The sequence below is a fragment of the Anomaloglossus baeobatrachus genome, chromosome 7 (assembly GCF_048569485.1).
Source record: "Anomaloglossus baeobatrachus isolate aAnoBae1 chromosome 7, aAnoBae1.hap1, whole genome shotgun sequence".
In the NCBI taxonomy this organism is placed as follows: Eukaryota; Metazoa; Chordata; class Amphibia; order Anura; family Aromobatidae; genus Anomaloglossus; species Anomaloglossus baeobatrachus.
This window is the reverse complement of record NC_134359.1, coordinates 179,775,125-179,790,942: the sequence shown is the minus strand read 5'-3', so window position 1 is coordinate 179,790,942 and position 15,818 is coordinate 179,775,125. Positions and strand designations below refer to the sequence as shown.

Genomic DNA, 15,818 nt, shown 5'->3' with positions numbered 1-15,818 from the left:
GCTGAGGTGTCACTGAGGTTACCCGCTGTTACTGGATCCAGTGACAGCGGGTAACCTCAGTGACACCTCAGCTGATCGCGCTACTCACCTCAGTTGCTGCTTGGAGGTGACCGGAGCGGCGGTGTCTTCTGCAGCTCCTGTCACCTTCATGCTGGAAGCGACGCTGGAGGTTCATGGAGTACGCCGGATATGGAGGGCTTTTTGGGGCTTATTAAATTGGTAATGAGGGAATGTGATAGTGTTTTTTATTTCTAATAAAGGATTTTTTCATGTGTGTGTGTTTATTTACTGTAACTTACAGATTAATCATGGAGGGTGTCTCATAGACGCCTGACATGAATAATCTAGGACTTATTGGCAGCTATGGGCTGCCAATAACTCCTTATTACCCCGATTTGCCAACGCACCAGGGTAAATCGGGAAGAGCCGGGTACAGTCCCAGAACTGTCGCATATAATGTATGCGGCAATTCTGGGCGGCTGTTGGCTGATATTGTTAGGGTGGGGGGCTCCCCATAACGTGGAGCTCCCCATCCTGAGAATACCAGCCTTCAGCCGTATGGCTTTATCTGGCTGGTATTAAAATTGGGGGGGACCGCACGCCATTTTTTTTAATTATTTATTTATTTATTTCAATGCACAGTATAGACACGCCCACCGGCTGCTGTGATTGGGTGCAGTGTGACACCTGTCACTCAGCGTGGGGGCGTGTCTCACTGCAACCAATCATAGGCGCCTGTGGGCGGGGAAAGCAGGGAATACGAGATTGTTTAATAAGCGGCCGGCTTTTTCAAAATAGTAAAAGCCGCCGGAGCAGTGAGAAAGCCGTGCAGCGCCGGGGATCGGTGAGTATGAGAGAGGGCTGCTAACTTCAGTCACTCAGGGGATTAGTGGTCACCGGTGAGTCCTTCACTGGTGACCGCTAATCAGGACGCGGCACAGACAGAGCCGCAGCATGACAATGAAATCGAGTTAAGTTCACCCGAGTTCATTATGACAGTGCGGCTCTGTCTGTGTCTGCTGTCATCTGCCATTCAGCTCTGCTACATGGCTGTCTGTGTCTGCTGTCAGCGGCCATGTAGCAGCGCTGAATGGCAGATGACATAGTAAAAAATACGCATTACACACGCATTACACACGCATTACACACGCATTACACACGCTAGTAAAATCTCAGAAATAGCATCGCACTTGCGTTGCACTCGCATCTAACGTGAACTAAAATCAGCCGAGTTTTTTTCAGCCCAGTCGGACCGATTTTGCTCGCATAGATGTGTTTCCACCCATAAAGATAGGAGTCCCTAAGTGTGTCTGTGTATTTTTTTTTTTTTTTTTTTATTAGAAATAAAGACACCACACAGAGAAAAAAATACTTTAACTTTTTATTGGAGATTGTTAATGGCCAGGTCAAACTTGGCCTGACATTAAGAATCTCGGGCTTAATACCAGCTTGTAAAACAAAGCTGGTATTAACCCCTTATCACACAGTGTAACACCAGGGCTGCTGGTAGAGTTTGATACAGTGCCAGAAGATGGAGCTTCTATAAAAGGTCATTTTTTGGGGTGGCTGCGGACTGAAATTCGCAGCGGGGGGGGTGCCCAGAAAGCTTGGGCCACCCTGCACTGCGGATTCTAGTCCCCAGCTGCCTAGTTGTATGTTCCTGGACACACAAATTGGGCCTTCCCTGGATTTTCCATTGCCAGTGAAGGTAACACCAAGCAGTGGGGGTTAGCAGCCAGCAGCTGTTTGGGTTACCCTTAGCTAGCAATAGAAAATGCAGTGGAAGCCCACACATTTTATTTTTTTTGGGGGGTAAAAAAAAAAAAAAAATCATCAACATGGGCTTCAACATATTTTTGTATGCCAGCCAGATACAGCAGGCAGGCATGGGCTTACCCAACCCCCAGCTGCCTATTCGTACCCAGCTGGGAACCAAAAATATAGGGTAGCCCTTTTTTTTTTTTTTCTTAATTTCATGAAATAATTAAAAATAAAAAATTACGGTGGACTTCGCCCAATTTTTCTGTCCAGCCAGGTACAACTAGGCAGCTGGGGATTAGAATCCGCATTACAGGGTGGCTCAAGCTTTCTGGGCCCCCCAGGCTGCGAATTGCAGTCCACAGCTGCCCCAGAAAATGGCGCGTTCATAGAAGCGCCATCTTCTGGCGCTGTATCCAACTCTTTCAGTGGCCCTGGTGTCTGGTGGCTCGCTGGGTAATAATGGGGTTAGGGCTAGCTGTGTATTATCAGCTGGCCCTAAGCCTGAATTTCATGGTGTCATGCCAATATTAGACATGGCCACTATGAATTTTTAGTAAAGATTAAAAAAAAAAACAAAAAACAGAAAAATATTTTTATTAGAAATAGACCACCACAATTAGTGACTCCATCTTTATTGAACTAAAGAACCCCCCCCCGCCTTAGTCCTGGGTCGAAGGTCCCACGATGTCCATTCCGGATCTAATATCACCTGATCAGAAGGCAAACCGATCAGATGATGTGTCAGGTTCAAGGACCTGAATCAGATGGCACATCAGCTGATTGTACTGCAGACTCCCGGGACACGTCTGATCGGCTCCAGGACCTGCCAATAAGCAGCTGATCCTGTCACCTAACAGCATCATCTGATCGTTTAAACTTACGGGGCGGTAAAAAGCCACCGGCTTTTATGAACGATCAGCTGATTTATCATCTGATTGTTAAAAAGCCAGGCAACTTTTCACCGCTGGACTTAAACGATCAGATGATGCCGTCAGCTGATCGTTTAAACCGGCTGGGTGGTAAATAAATGGCTTTTGACCGGACTTAAACTATCAGATGCTGCTGTCAGGTGACAGCATCAGCTGATTACCGGGAGGTCCTGGAGCCGATCGGCCATGTCCCGGGAGTCTGCAGAGAGGCGAGTAGGGTGAAGAGTTCATCCCAGTGGCAGATCTCCAGGAAACCCCGGTGATCCTCCTGCATGAATTGTACTCACCTTGTGACATCCCAGGACTTCCCTGCAGAGAGGAAAACACCGCAAACAGCCTATGCCAAATAAGTGCAGGCAACCCCCACTGAAGTCAAGGTGAACCCCAGAAAATCCCAGTGATCCTCCTGCATGAACTCTATTCATCTTGTGATGTAAGCAGTGGTTCCTTGCACTTATGTGGCATAGGCTGTGCACCATGCATTCAATATTCTTGCGGTGTTTTATCGTGACACCTCTCTGTCGGAAAGTCCGGGGATGTCACAAGGTGAATACAATTCATGCAGGAGGATCCCCCAGGAGGGGGGTGGGAGTTTCCTGGAGATCCTCCACTGGGATTAACTCTTCACCTTGTGATGTCAGCGGGGGTCCCTGCAGAGTGGTGTCGCGGTAAACACTGGGAGATTAGGAAACAGCTGCAGACACTGGCTATGTGGCTTTCTTCTATGAAGGAATCTACATAGCCATAGTTTTCTTTTCTCCCTCTGTGACATCACATCCTGTATTTCGTTTGTTTTTTTTAAAAACGCCCAAACACATAAAATAAAGCAACGTGGGCATTACACAAGCGTTTTTTCCTGATTTTTCCCCTGACTCCATTGAAGTCAATTGGGGGGAAAAAACAGGAAAAAAAAATGCTAAAACAATTGACATCTTGCTTCTTTTTTCAGCAAGAAAAAAAGCAAGGACAAAAGAAGCCACTTGGGCACAGCAAAGTCCCGACGGGGAGTGTGTTGTAAGAATAATGTGAAATATGAGTTTTCTGCCACACAATGTTTTGCATTTACCCCAAAAAGGTCTACTTTGGTCTCATCTGACCAGAGCATCATCTTCCACATACACTTTTGAAAACTTATGGCTTGCTATCAAAAATGGATCTCTTCTTGCCACTCAAATACTGTACAGGCCTCTTGGCTGCTTCTCTATTTAGTGCTCTTCCTTGCTTGGGATGTCAGTTTAGGTGGATGACCATGTCTTGGTAGGTTTCCTAGTGGTGTCATACTCCTTTTATTTTTGGATAATGTTTTAAATAGTGCTCCATGAGATGTTCAACACTTGGGCTAGTTGTTTGGCTTTTACCCCTGACCTGACTGGGGGTTCCTTGATTTTTATGATGCTATTTGATCCCAAACAAACCTCCGAGGCATTTACAGAACAACTGTAGTTATGCTGAGAACACACACAGGTGGACTCAATTTACTAATTTGTGACTTCTGGGGGAAATTGTTCACTCAGGATTTTATTTAGGGGTATCAGACTACAGGGGGCTGAATGCAAATGCACATCCCAATATTCTGATTTACATTTTAGAAAAAATAAGAAAACCATGCATCTTTTCCTTTACACTTCATAAAATCCACATATATACCAGTCACACACACTAGACATGTCAGTCAAACACTTGGTAAGTTAGCCACTTGTTACTACCTTTTGTTCACACACTGTCAGGCAGTGTTTGACAGGCTCCTAGCCATGGTTCTGTGCTGGCTGCATTAGATCTTGGCAGCCTCCTAGTATTTATTACTCCGTTGAATATATATAGGTATATAGGTATATATTGAACATTTTTAACATATCTATAATATATGAACTTTGTGGGAGGCCTTTGCAATATCTCAATTTTTCTTTATGCAAAAATATGTGTGTCTAAATAAGAACTTTCTTGATACATGTTTTTTCACTTTATGTAAGTCATCAGTAATGATGCATATTGCACTTCTGGAGCTTTCTGTTGCCTCCAGGGTGTTTCCCTGGTTTAGCCTGCCGCCCATTGTATGTACTTTTTACACCACTTTGATTATAAATGCCCACTTTTGCATTAAGGATGTCTGATCGCTTTTTTTGCTTTGGTTTTGCGATCTATCCTGTGTCCATTACATCTGCACACTTGCTGGTAAAAATCATAAATATTTAAATAAGTACCGTATTTTTCGGACTATAAGACGCACCCTGGTTTTAGAATAGGAAAATAAAATTTTAAGCAAAAAATGTGGTCACATGACACAGTTATGGGGCGAGGATCTGCTGTTGACACTGTTATGGGGGTAATGTCCCCAAATTCTCTACTAAGGTACCCCATTCTGGTAATGATTATAATTATCTATCTATCTATCTATCTATATATCTATATCTATATCTATCTCTATATCTATCTATCTATATATATATTATATTATATTATATAATACCTCATCCTGGTATAACCCCATCTTGCTATATACTGCCATCGTGGTATGTGCTCCCATCCTGCTATATACCTCATCCTGGTATATGGCCGCATCATGCTATATACCCCATCCTGGCATATGGCCGCATCCTGTCCTGCTATATACCCCATCCTGGCATATGGCCGCATCCTGCTATATACCCCCATCCTGGTATGTGCTCCCATCCTGCTATATACGCCATCATCCTGTTCATATGCCCCCACCCTGCTATATGTCATGCATCCTGTGGAACACAAAAAAAAAATAAAATTAATAAATATACGATTATACTCACCTTTCCTCGCTCCACACAGCATCGCTCCTCCTCCTGTCTGTGCCAGAAGTGCTGTGTGGAGCCGGCCACGATCCCTGCAGCACTGCGATCTCCTCCTGTCTGTGCCGGCAGCGCTGTGTGGAGCTGGCCACGATCGCTGCAGCATTGCGATGTCGTCCTGTCTGTGCCGACGGCGCGGCTGCATATGATGTTCAAGTAAGCCCTGCCCATATGGCTGCTAAGTCCAACCCCTTACAATGACTGCATATTTTTGCAATGTCTTTCGGCTATATTGCCCTGCATTTTGACTGAGCCTGCCTAACATTCTACTTACCGTCATGGTTTTGCAAAAGTAGGAGCCATTTTGTTTCTCCCTCGTGCAGCAATGAAGTGCACAAGTCATAGCACAGCCCCTGACCTGATGGGGTGAAGCCAGAGAGAAAATAAATCTCTAACACTGGTTGGTCATTTTGCAGCAAATCAGAATCCAGCTGAAGAATGCTGGCACACCACTCAAGGTTTTACAACCCGGGAAAATAGCAGCGATTAGTGATGGGTGGACTCGCAGATAACCAGGACCGGCGAGTCCCTGTTATGTTTTTTGGGTTTTTTTCTAAATCAGATTTCGGTCCAGAATCCTGTCCCCATATAAGTCTATGGGGGTCAGAAACCAGAGATTAAAAATGTTGGTAGAAGAGATGGGAAGATAGGAGCATGCGCTGTACTTACGGAGGCTCCGTTATGGTGGTAAGTTGGTTCCAGGTCGTGAATTCACTTCTGAAGCAGCTAATTAACATTCATTAAATATGCACTGCTTTCCCCGCTCACCGGCACCTTGATTGGTTGCAGTTATACGTGACCCCACACTGAGTGTCAGCTGACTGCTTCTAATCACAGGCTCTATGCTCGTCTATATCGCAGGCCAGGGTCACACTGTCGTATGGCATCCGATGTGAGTGCCGTGGCCTTTATATGACCTAGGTATCATAATATGGGGAGGATTGTATGTCAATTGTTTTATTTATTTTTATACTACGATACTGACCCGCAGACCGCGCCTATGATTGGTTGCAGGCAGACACTGTCACACAGGCTGGGGGCGAGTCTGACTGCAATCAATCAGATGCCAGGCCGGCCGGTGAAGGCAGTGCATATGGATGAGCAATGATGACCGGCCCAGTGTATAGCCGTGCGCGAGCAGTGTACAGCCGCAACGGAGCCTTGGTACATATGAAGTGCTTACCTCATTCTTATCTTCTTTATTGTTTTTTTTTCATAATTTCTCAAGTGCCGTATCTGGATGAAACACCTGGCATCCCGGTCACCTTTGAAACCAAGCGGATCTGGACTTTTGCAGTCTGGGTCCGCCCATCACTAGCAGAGATAGCAATCAAGTGGCCTGGGCAGGCAGCGATCTGCTTAGTCTGAAGTGAGCTGCAGCAGTACAAGTTTTATAACTGCAAGACCGTTCTTCTGGGTTGTCCAGAAAACACCAGTGAGCAGTTAGCAGAAAGTGAACTGCTGTAATACATTGGTTGCCAGGGCCCACCAGAGGATCCTCCGGGGACGAGGCCAATGCTGGTTACATACCTACTTGAGGTGTTGGGGTTTTATATTATACACATAGCTCATGCCACAATTTTACATCACATGTCCACTGTAAGCCAACTTAGCCAAACAAAAAAAACAAAAAATAAACAAACCATATTTACCCGTAAATAATACCTACCGAAGATGTTCATACTTCCAAACACCTTCATCCTGACCTTCAGGAGGTTCTAAAATTTTATCGGTGTTGGAACAATCGGTTCTTATATTCTGCTGAATATACTGCAAAACAAAAAAACATCATGAGGGCCAAGCAAAACATGATGTAAGCAATGTTAGATTTTTAGCGTTTATAAGGAACCTTTCCAGTTCCCAAAGACTGTTACATGACCACCATTATGTTATTCTACCTCCTTCCAGCAACAAAATAATGTCCTTGTCCCAAATACACAATAAGTGCCAATATATCTTGTGAACTGCAGCTTCCCATGTGTCAATCAGGCTGAACTAGTCAAAGAGGAAGTTCACTTAACCCCTAAAAGGACGAAGCCAGTTTTGTACTTAATGACAGGGCCATTTTTAGCAACTCTGACCAGTGTCACTTTCAGAGGTTACAACTCTGGAACGCTTCAGCGGATCCCGGTGATTCTGAGACTGTTTTTATCGTGACATATTGTACTTCATGATAGTGGTACATTTAGGACAATAATTTTTGCTTTTATTTGTGGGGAACAAAAAATAAATAAAAATCGGAAATTTCACTAAACTTTTGCAAATGTAGCAATCTTCAAACTTTTATTTTTTATGCCCTTAAACAAGAGAGTTATGTCACACAAAATAGTTAATAAATACCATTTCCCACTTGTCTACTTTACATCAACGCAATTTTTAAAACAAATTTTGGAATTAGGAAGTTAGAAGGGTTAAACGTTCAATCAGCAATTTCTCATTTTTTCCACAAAATTTACAAAACCATTTTTTTTATTTTTTTTAGGGACCGCATTACATTTGAAGTGACTTTGAGAGGCCTAAGGAACAGAAAATACCCAAAAGTGACACCATTCTAAAAATTGCACCCCTCACACTGCTCAAAACCACATCCAATAAGTTTATTAACCCCTTCAGCCCCCGGGCACTTTCCGTTTTTGCGTTTTTGCTCCTTTTCTTCCGAGAGCCGTAACTTTTATTATTCCGTCAATCTTGCCATATGAGGGCTTGTTTTTTGCGGGACGAGTTGTACTTTTAAATGAAACCATAGCTTTTACCATATATTGTACTGGAAAACAGCAAAAAAATTCCAAGTGTGGAAAAACTGCAAAAAAAAAAAAAAAAAAAAGAAGTGTGATCGCACAATAGTTTTTGGGATGTTTTATTCACAGTGTTCACTATATGGTAAAACTGATGTATCTATGTGATGCCTCAGGTCGGTGCGAGTTTGTAGACACCAAACATGTATAGGTTTACTTGTATCTAAGGGGTTAAAAAAAATTCACAAGCTTGTCTAATAAAAGTGGCGTACGTTTTGCGCCATTTTCCGAAACACGTAGCGTTTTTATTTTTCAGGATCTATGGCTCAGTGACTGCTTATTTTTTGCGTCTCGAGCTAACATTTTTAATGGTACCATTTTTGCGCAGATGCTACGTTTTGATCGCCTGTTATTGCATTTTGCGTAAAACATGCGGCGACCAAAAAACGTAATTTTGGCATTTGGTAAACGGCGTAGTGGCAAAAAAATTCCAATCAGATTAATTGATTTTATATTTTGATAGATCGGGCATTTCTGAACGCGGCGATACCAAATATGTGTGTGTATATTTTTTTTTTTTTTTAACCCTTTAATTTTCAATGGGGTGAAAGGGGGGTGATATGAACTTTTAGGTTTTTTGTTTTTTTATTTTTTAAAACTTTTGTTTTTACTTTTTTTTTTATTTATTTTACTAGTCCCCCTAGGGGGCTATAGCGATCAGCAATCCGATCGCTCTTATCTATCTGCTGATCACAGCTATACAGCTGTAAAACAGCAGATTCAGTCACTTCCGGTTTCCCTCTGCTCCGTGCCGAGGAAAAACGAAAGTGAAACTTCGTAGCTGCAGGCGTCATCACATGACCCTGTGCTACGATGGCAACCACCGAACGTCACGTGATCACTCACGTGACTTCCGGTGGGGGCGGCGGTAAGTAAAAACCATGGCCGCGCCATATAGATCTCGCTGCCAGACTTTGGCAGTGAGATTTAAGGGGTTAAATGTTGCGAGCGGAAGCGATTCCACTAGCAACATGCAGGCACACGTCAGCTGTTGAAAACAGCTGATGTGTGCCGACCGCCACCGCCCGCGGCAGGGGGCAGGGCTTAACGGGACACGATCCTTGACTGATAGATCCGTCCAAGGTCGTGAAGGGGTTAACCTTTCAGGTGCTTCACAAGAACCAAAGCAATGTGGAATGGATAAAAACAAAATCATTTTACCTAAAAATGTTGCTCTAGACCCAATTTATTCACTTTTAGAAGAAACAACACAACAAAATGGCTCCCAAAATTTGTTACCCAATTTCTTCTTAGCGCAGTGATACCCTACATGTCGTCAGAAACCTCTGTTTGGACAAATGGGAGGGCTCAGAACAGAAGGAGCAATATTTGAATTGTGGAACACAAATTTGGCTGAAATAGATTGCGGGCAACATGTTGCATTTGCTGAGCCCCTAAGGTACCTAAACAGCAGAAACCTCCCACAACATAACCCATTCTGGAAACTAGACCTCTCAAGGATTTTATCTAGGGGTATAGTAAGCATTTTGAACCCACAGATACTTCACAGAATTTGATATGTCATCATATTGAAAATTTTCAAAAAAATTTTTTCACAAAAAATGTTTAAACACCAAATTTCTCACTTTTTCAAGAGGAAACGCCAAAAAAAAAAAAAAAAAGGATCCCACAGTTTATTCAAGGGGTATAGTGAGCATTTTTAATCCACTGATACTTCACAAAAAATGTTGCTGTAGCAGCAAATTTCTCACTTTTAGGTTATGTGCCCACGAACAGAATTTACATATTACAGTCACAGCAGCTGGCACCTATTCACACTTCACAACAAAGACTGCAGAAAGCAGCACTCCGTATGTTAAGTTGCATGCAAACATGGATATATGAAATTTAAATGGCAAATGATAAATAATGCCACTTTTAAAAAAAAATTTGGAGGTACTTCACTAACAAATTTACCAGTTTGTGCTCATGGTGTAACTTCGTGTGATAGGACCCTTTTTTTTTTTTTTTTTTTTTTTTAAACCATAACTTTTTATTAGTAATTAATGTCAGATGTTACATCATACATCATATTGTCATCACATTATCAACAAAAAACACAATAATATGGGTATTAGAAAGGAAAATAAACAAGGGAGGGGGAGAATGGTGATGATACATCAATTTCCGGGTCACATTCTCCATATATACATCTGTAGATTCATTTGATAACAGTATTTAAAAACGGAAAGATAACCAGTTGTTCCATTTCTTATAGAATAGCACTATGTTATTGTTAGATGAAGCGAATATCTTCTCTGATAGGCAGTTCTCATTGATCAGTGAGATGACTTCGGTTAATGCGGGGCATTGGGGGTTTTTCCAATAACTTGCGATTTTGAGTCTTGTTGCCACAATGATATGTACAATCACTCTGCGGATCTCGTAGGGGAGTGAGTCCAGATCGATGGCGAGCAGCGCCTGCTGTGCGGATAGCGTTATTCGTACACCACAAATCTGAAATATTAAATGATTTATTGCTTCCCACAGACGTTTGACATTACCACATTTCCACCATATGTGTAATATGTCTGCGCTGGGGTCTCCACATCTCCATCACGTGTCCGGGGAATTGCGGAACATCTTAGATAGTCTATGGGTGGTGAGATACCACCTATATAATAGTTTCCTTGCGTTTTCTATGTGGTTAGTGCATTTAGATTGGCTTCCAATAATTAAGAAGGATGCTCGCCATTGATCCGGTGTGAAGGTACAGTGTAAGTCTCTTTCCCATTTTTGCAGGTATGTGGTTAGCGAGGGCAGGGTATTCTCTAGCATACAATCATAGCTTATAGACAATGCTTTAATCTGTGAGGTGGGTTTCAGTAACAGAATACAGCTTAGATGGCGGTGCAGTCATCTGCTCCTTCCTTCCATATAGGAAATGTCGGATCTGCAGATATTTGTAGAAGTCTCTTTGTGGTATATTGTATCTATCTCGCAATGATGAGAAGGTGATTAATTCCTCCCCATCAAACAGATTCCCAATAGATGTGGCATAGTTTCCAGTTTTTAAGCTTTAGGTCAGGGACACAATGCTCCAGTGTCTCTATGGGGGCCTTAAGGAGTGCGATTTGTATAAGGCCTAATTTATTAATTAGTTAACATCTTCCATAGCTCCATGATCGCGTCTATGGTTGCGGATATGTTAACATTCCTACCAGGGATTAAAGTGTGGTGTGCATGGAAAAAGGCTGAGACACTGGTGGCTCCAATCAGATATTTCTCAATGGTTACCCAGTGCCGGTCATCGTCATTGTTCCACATGAAACTTAGCAGCTGGAATAATGCGGCTCTGTAGTAGCGGACCACTGAGGGGTATCCCAGGCCTCCCTTACTTATAGGGGTGTAGAGTGTGTCCGCCTGGACTCTGGGCTGTTTTCCCTGCCAAATATGTTTGGAAAGGATGGCTTGTATCTCTTTTAGTATTTTCAATTGGGAATATGATGGGGAGATTACGGAACAGATACAATATCTGCGGGAGAATGAACATCTTCACTGATGCTATCCTGCCCAGCCACGATAGCTCGTGTTTCTTCATTCTTAATATGTCAGCTTGGATTTTCCTCCTCAGGGACTCATAATTCAGAGATAACATTTTATCTGCCGAGAGTGTTAGCCGGATACCTAGATACTCAATACTATCGTTATTCCAATTGAAGGGGTACTTCTTGAATTTTTTGGGGTACGTTGTGGATGGGGTTAGGTTTAATACTTGACATTTAGACGGGTTTAGTTTATAATATGAGATTCTAGAGAACAGATCAATTATTTGCATTGCTGCCGGTAATGACTCTGTGGGGTTTGTTACTGCTAGAATGATGTCGTCCGCAAACACACCTATTTTGTGCTCTGTCCTGTCCACCTGGATTCCTGATATTACTGGGTGTGAGCGGATTTTTTCCGCTAAAGGTTCAAATCGCCAAGGCGAATATGAGGGGCGATAGCGGACACCCTTGTCTCGTCCCATTTGTGACAGGGAACTTGTCCGACATCATTCCAGAGACAAAAACTGACGCTGATGGATGAGAGTATAAGGTAATTGCATTAAAAATGCTGCCAGTAAATCCGAATCTGGTTAGAACCTCAAATAGATAGCCCCAATGCACCCGATCGAAGGCCTTCTCCGCGTCCAGTGATAGGAGCAGAGAAGGCGTCCGGCCTCTCCCCGCCACACTGATTAGGTCAATCATCCGTCTGGTGCCATCCAGCGTCTGTCTGGATTTGATAAACCTAACCTGGTCTCTGTGCACCAGGGAGGGGATTACACCGGAGATTCGACCTGCCAGGATTTTGGAGTATAGCTTGAGGTCGGTATTCAGTAGGGATATCGGCCTGAAGCTATTGGTTTGGTCGGGTGTTTTACCTGGTTTGTGGAGGGGGACTATGGTCGCCTGGAGCATCTCATCTCGTATTTGGCCTGTTTCAAATATATTCTGGAAGACAAGTAATAGGTGTGGGAACAATATTTGATAAAATGTCTTGAAGTATTCGTTAGTTATCCCGTCCGGTCCTGGGGATTTGTTATTCTTAGATGTTTGGATGGCTTGTTGGATTTCTATTTGGCTTATGGGTTGGTTTATTGCCATCAGTTTGTCCTCTGGGATTTTGGGTAGTGATATACTATTTAGGAAGTTATTAATTAGTTCAGCGCTGGGTTGTGGGGTGAGGTTGTAGTCTTTGAGATTGTAGAGTGAGGAGTAGTATTTGGCGAAGGTGTTGGCGGTCTTTAGGGTTGTATATTTTGTTCTTTTGGGCGTCTTGTATATGAGCTATCCTTTGCTTTGTTAGTCTGGCTTTGATGTTATTGGCTAGTATTTTGCTCGCCTTGTTTCCCTGCCAGTAATATTTGGCTTTGATTCTCCTCATGTTGTGATCGTGTTTATATTGGAGTAGTTGGTATAGATCGTATCTTGCCTTTTGTAGGTCTTTGTATATAGCGGGTGAGGGGCTGTTTTTATGGGCATCCTCTAATGATGCTATACTTTTGTGAAGTTCCTCTGTCGCATTCTTAGCTTTTTGTGTTGTGCTGCTATCTGTATTAGCCGTCCTCTTATGTACGCCTTGTGGGTGCACCACACTGTGGTCGGGGACATGTCTGGGGTGCTATTAATATCAAAATATTCCTGTAACAGGTCTTTGATTTGGGATTTGATACTATCTGAGGATATTAAGTGGTTATTAATTCTCCATGGGGAATATGTTGGGTTGTTATATGTCTCTCTTATTTGGCATGACATAGGAGCATGGTCTGACCAGGTTATGTTCCCTATTTGGGCCGATTATATATTTTGCAGGAGCCACTTATCCACCACTATTAGGTCAATTCTGGAGTATATTTTATGTGGATGTGAGTAAAATGTGTAGTCCCGTTCGGAGGCGTGAAGGACCCTCCACGTGTCGTAAAATTCTTCTGACAGGAGGCATTGGGACAGCGCATGGGACTGGGATATTTTCTTGGAGCACCAGGATTTGTCTATATTGGGGATCGGGGCGATATTGAAGTCTCCGCAGATTAGTAGCAATCCTTGTTTTATTTTGGATAATTTGGTCATGAGTTCTCTAATAAAGGTGATTTGTCCTGAATTGGGTGCGTATATAGATGTGATTGTGTACGTCTTATTATTGATATTGCATATAAGTATCACATATCTGCCCTCGTCATCTAGGATTTTATTAATGAGCTGGAACGCTATAGTGTCCTTTATCGCAATCGTTACGCCTCTTCTTTTTCACTGCATGTGAGGCATAGATGTGGGGGTAATGTTGGTGTTTTAGTCTATGTGCGTCCTCGCTGTTTAGGGGAGTCTCTTGGACACATCGTGTGATAGGACCCTAAGGCTATGTGCGCACGCTGCGTTTTTTTCTGACCAAAAAGATGAAGCGTTTTAGGCCACAAACAAACTGCACAAAAACACGATCCAGTATCACTCTGCACGCACACTCGGTCCAGTATCCTCCTGCTGATAGATCCCTTAAAAAGGCAGATGCCGACTAACATAATCAGCATCTGCTCTATATTGTGTGGGCTCTGCTTTTCAAGGTTTGTTTTGTTGTGTCCTGGCTCTTAACCTCTTACCGAAATTGGACGTACTGTGCATTTCCTGCCTCATGTTGGTATACTCACTGCCGGCTGCTGCGGGCATCCGGCGGTAAGTTCCGCACAAGTCAGTTGATTTGACCAGCTGACATGTGTGGCTATCAGGCACGAGTGGATCCGCTCTCCACTCGTGCCTATTAAATCCTTGCACCGTGCTGTCAAAATGTGACAACGTGATGTACATCCCAGCCGTGGTAAGCACTCACTCACCTGGCTCCATTAGAAGTCACGTGACGTGATCATGTAGATCAGATGGCTGCCATGGTAACCCAGAGTCACGTGATGACTCCTGTAGCTATCATGAGTCACTTCCTCTTACAGCCGGCAGAGGGCCATGTGTGAGAGAAGAGCAGCTTTTCTGCAGATCAGAGCAATGCTGCTCTGATCTACAGAAATAAATGAGCGATCAGACTGCCGATCACTACTAAAATAATAATGAAAAAAAGTTAAAAAAGTTTTAAATAAACAAAAAACCCTAGAAGTTTAAAATCACCCCCCATTCATCCCACTGACAAATGTTTAATAAAAAAACCCACAAAAAAAAACATTTGGCATCGTTGTGTTCAGAAATACCCGATCAAAATCTAAAATCAATTAATTTAATGGTAAACTGCGTAGCGGCAAAAAAATTCCAAACGCCAAAATTACAGGGGGGGGGGTTGTCACTGCAAATTTTGCGTAAAATGCAATAACAGGAGATCAAAAACGTAGCATCTGCGCAAAAATGGTACCGTTAAAAAGATGAGCTTAAGATCATAGATCCCGAAAAATGAGAATGCTACGGTTTTCTCAAAGTGGAGCAAAAAGTGCGCCACTTTTTTTGGACAAACATCTGAATTATTTTAACCCCTTCAGCCCCCAGCCTGTTTTCACCTTAAAGACCCGGCCATTTTTTGCAATTTTGACCAGTGTCACTTTGACAGGTTATAACTCTGGAACACTTCAACGGATCCTGGCGATTCTGAGATTGTTTTTTCGTGACATATTGTACTTCATGTCAGTGGTAAATTTAGGCAGATATGTTTTGCGTTTATTTGTGAAAATTTCGGAAATTTGGCGAAAATTTTGAAAATTTTGCAATTTTCAAAATTTGAAATTTTATGCCCATAAATCTGAGAGATAGGTCACACAAAAAAGTTACTAAATAACATTTCCCACATGTCTACTTTACACCAGCGCAATTTTTTTAAAAAAAAAAAATTCCGTTAGGAAGTTAGAAGGGTTCAAAGTTCATCACCAATTTCTCATTTTTCCAACAAAATTTACAAAAAAAAATTTTTTAGGTACCACATCACATTTGGAGTGATTTGAGAAACCTAGGCGACAGAAAATACCCAAAAGTGACCCAATTCTAAAATCTGCACCCCTCACTCTGCTCAAAACCACATCCAAGAAGTTTATTAACCCTTTAGGA

The 15,818-nt window shown here is 42.7% G+C and overlaps 1 protein-coding gene across 2 annotated transcripts in view; it reads right to left on the bottom strand.

Annotated features, from left to right (window-relative positions):
* MOB4 (MOB family member 4, phocein) overlaps positions 1–15,818 on the bottom strand; it is a 198,040-nt gene that overhangs the window by 154,909 nt on the left and 27,313 nt on the right. For both annotated transcript variants that reach the window (XR_012724753.1, XM_075317824.1), the window contains exon 3: positions 7,179–7,279. Coding sequence is in view for 1 of the 2 variants with exons in the window: in XM_075317824.1 (XP_075173939.1) it covers positions 7,179–7,279 (101 nt within the window). In the remaining variant the exon portion in view is untranslated. The remainder of the gene's footprint in view (positions 1–7,178; positions 7,280–15,818) is intronic.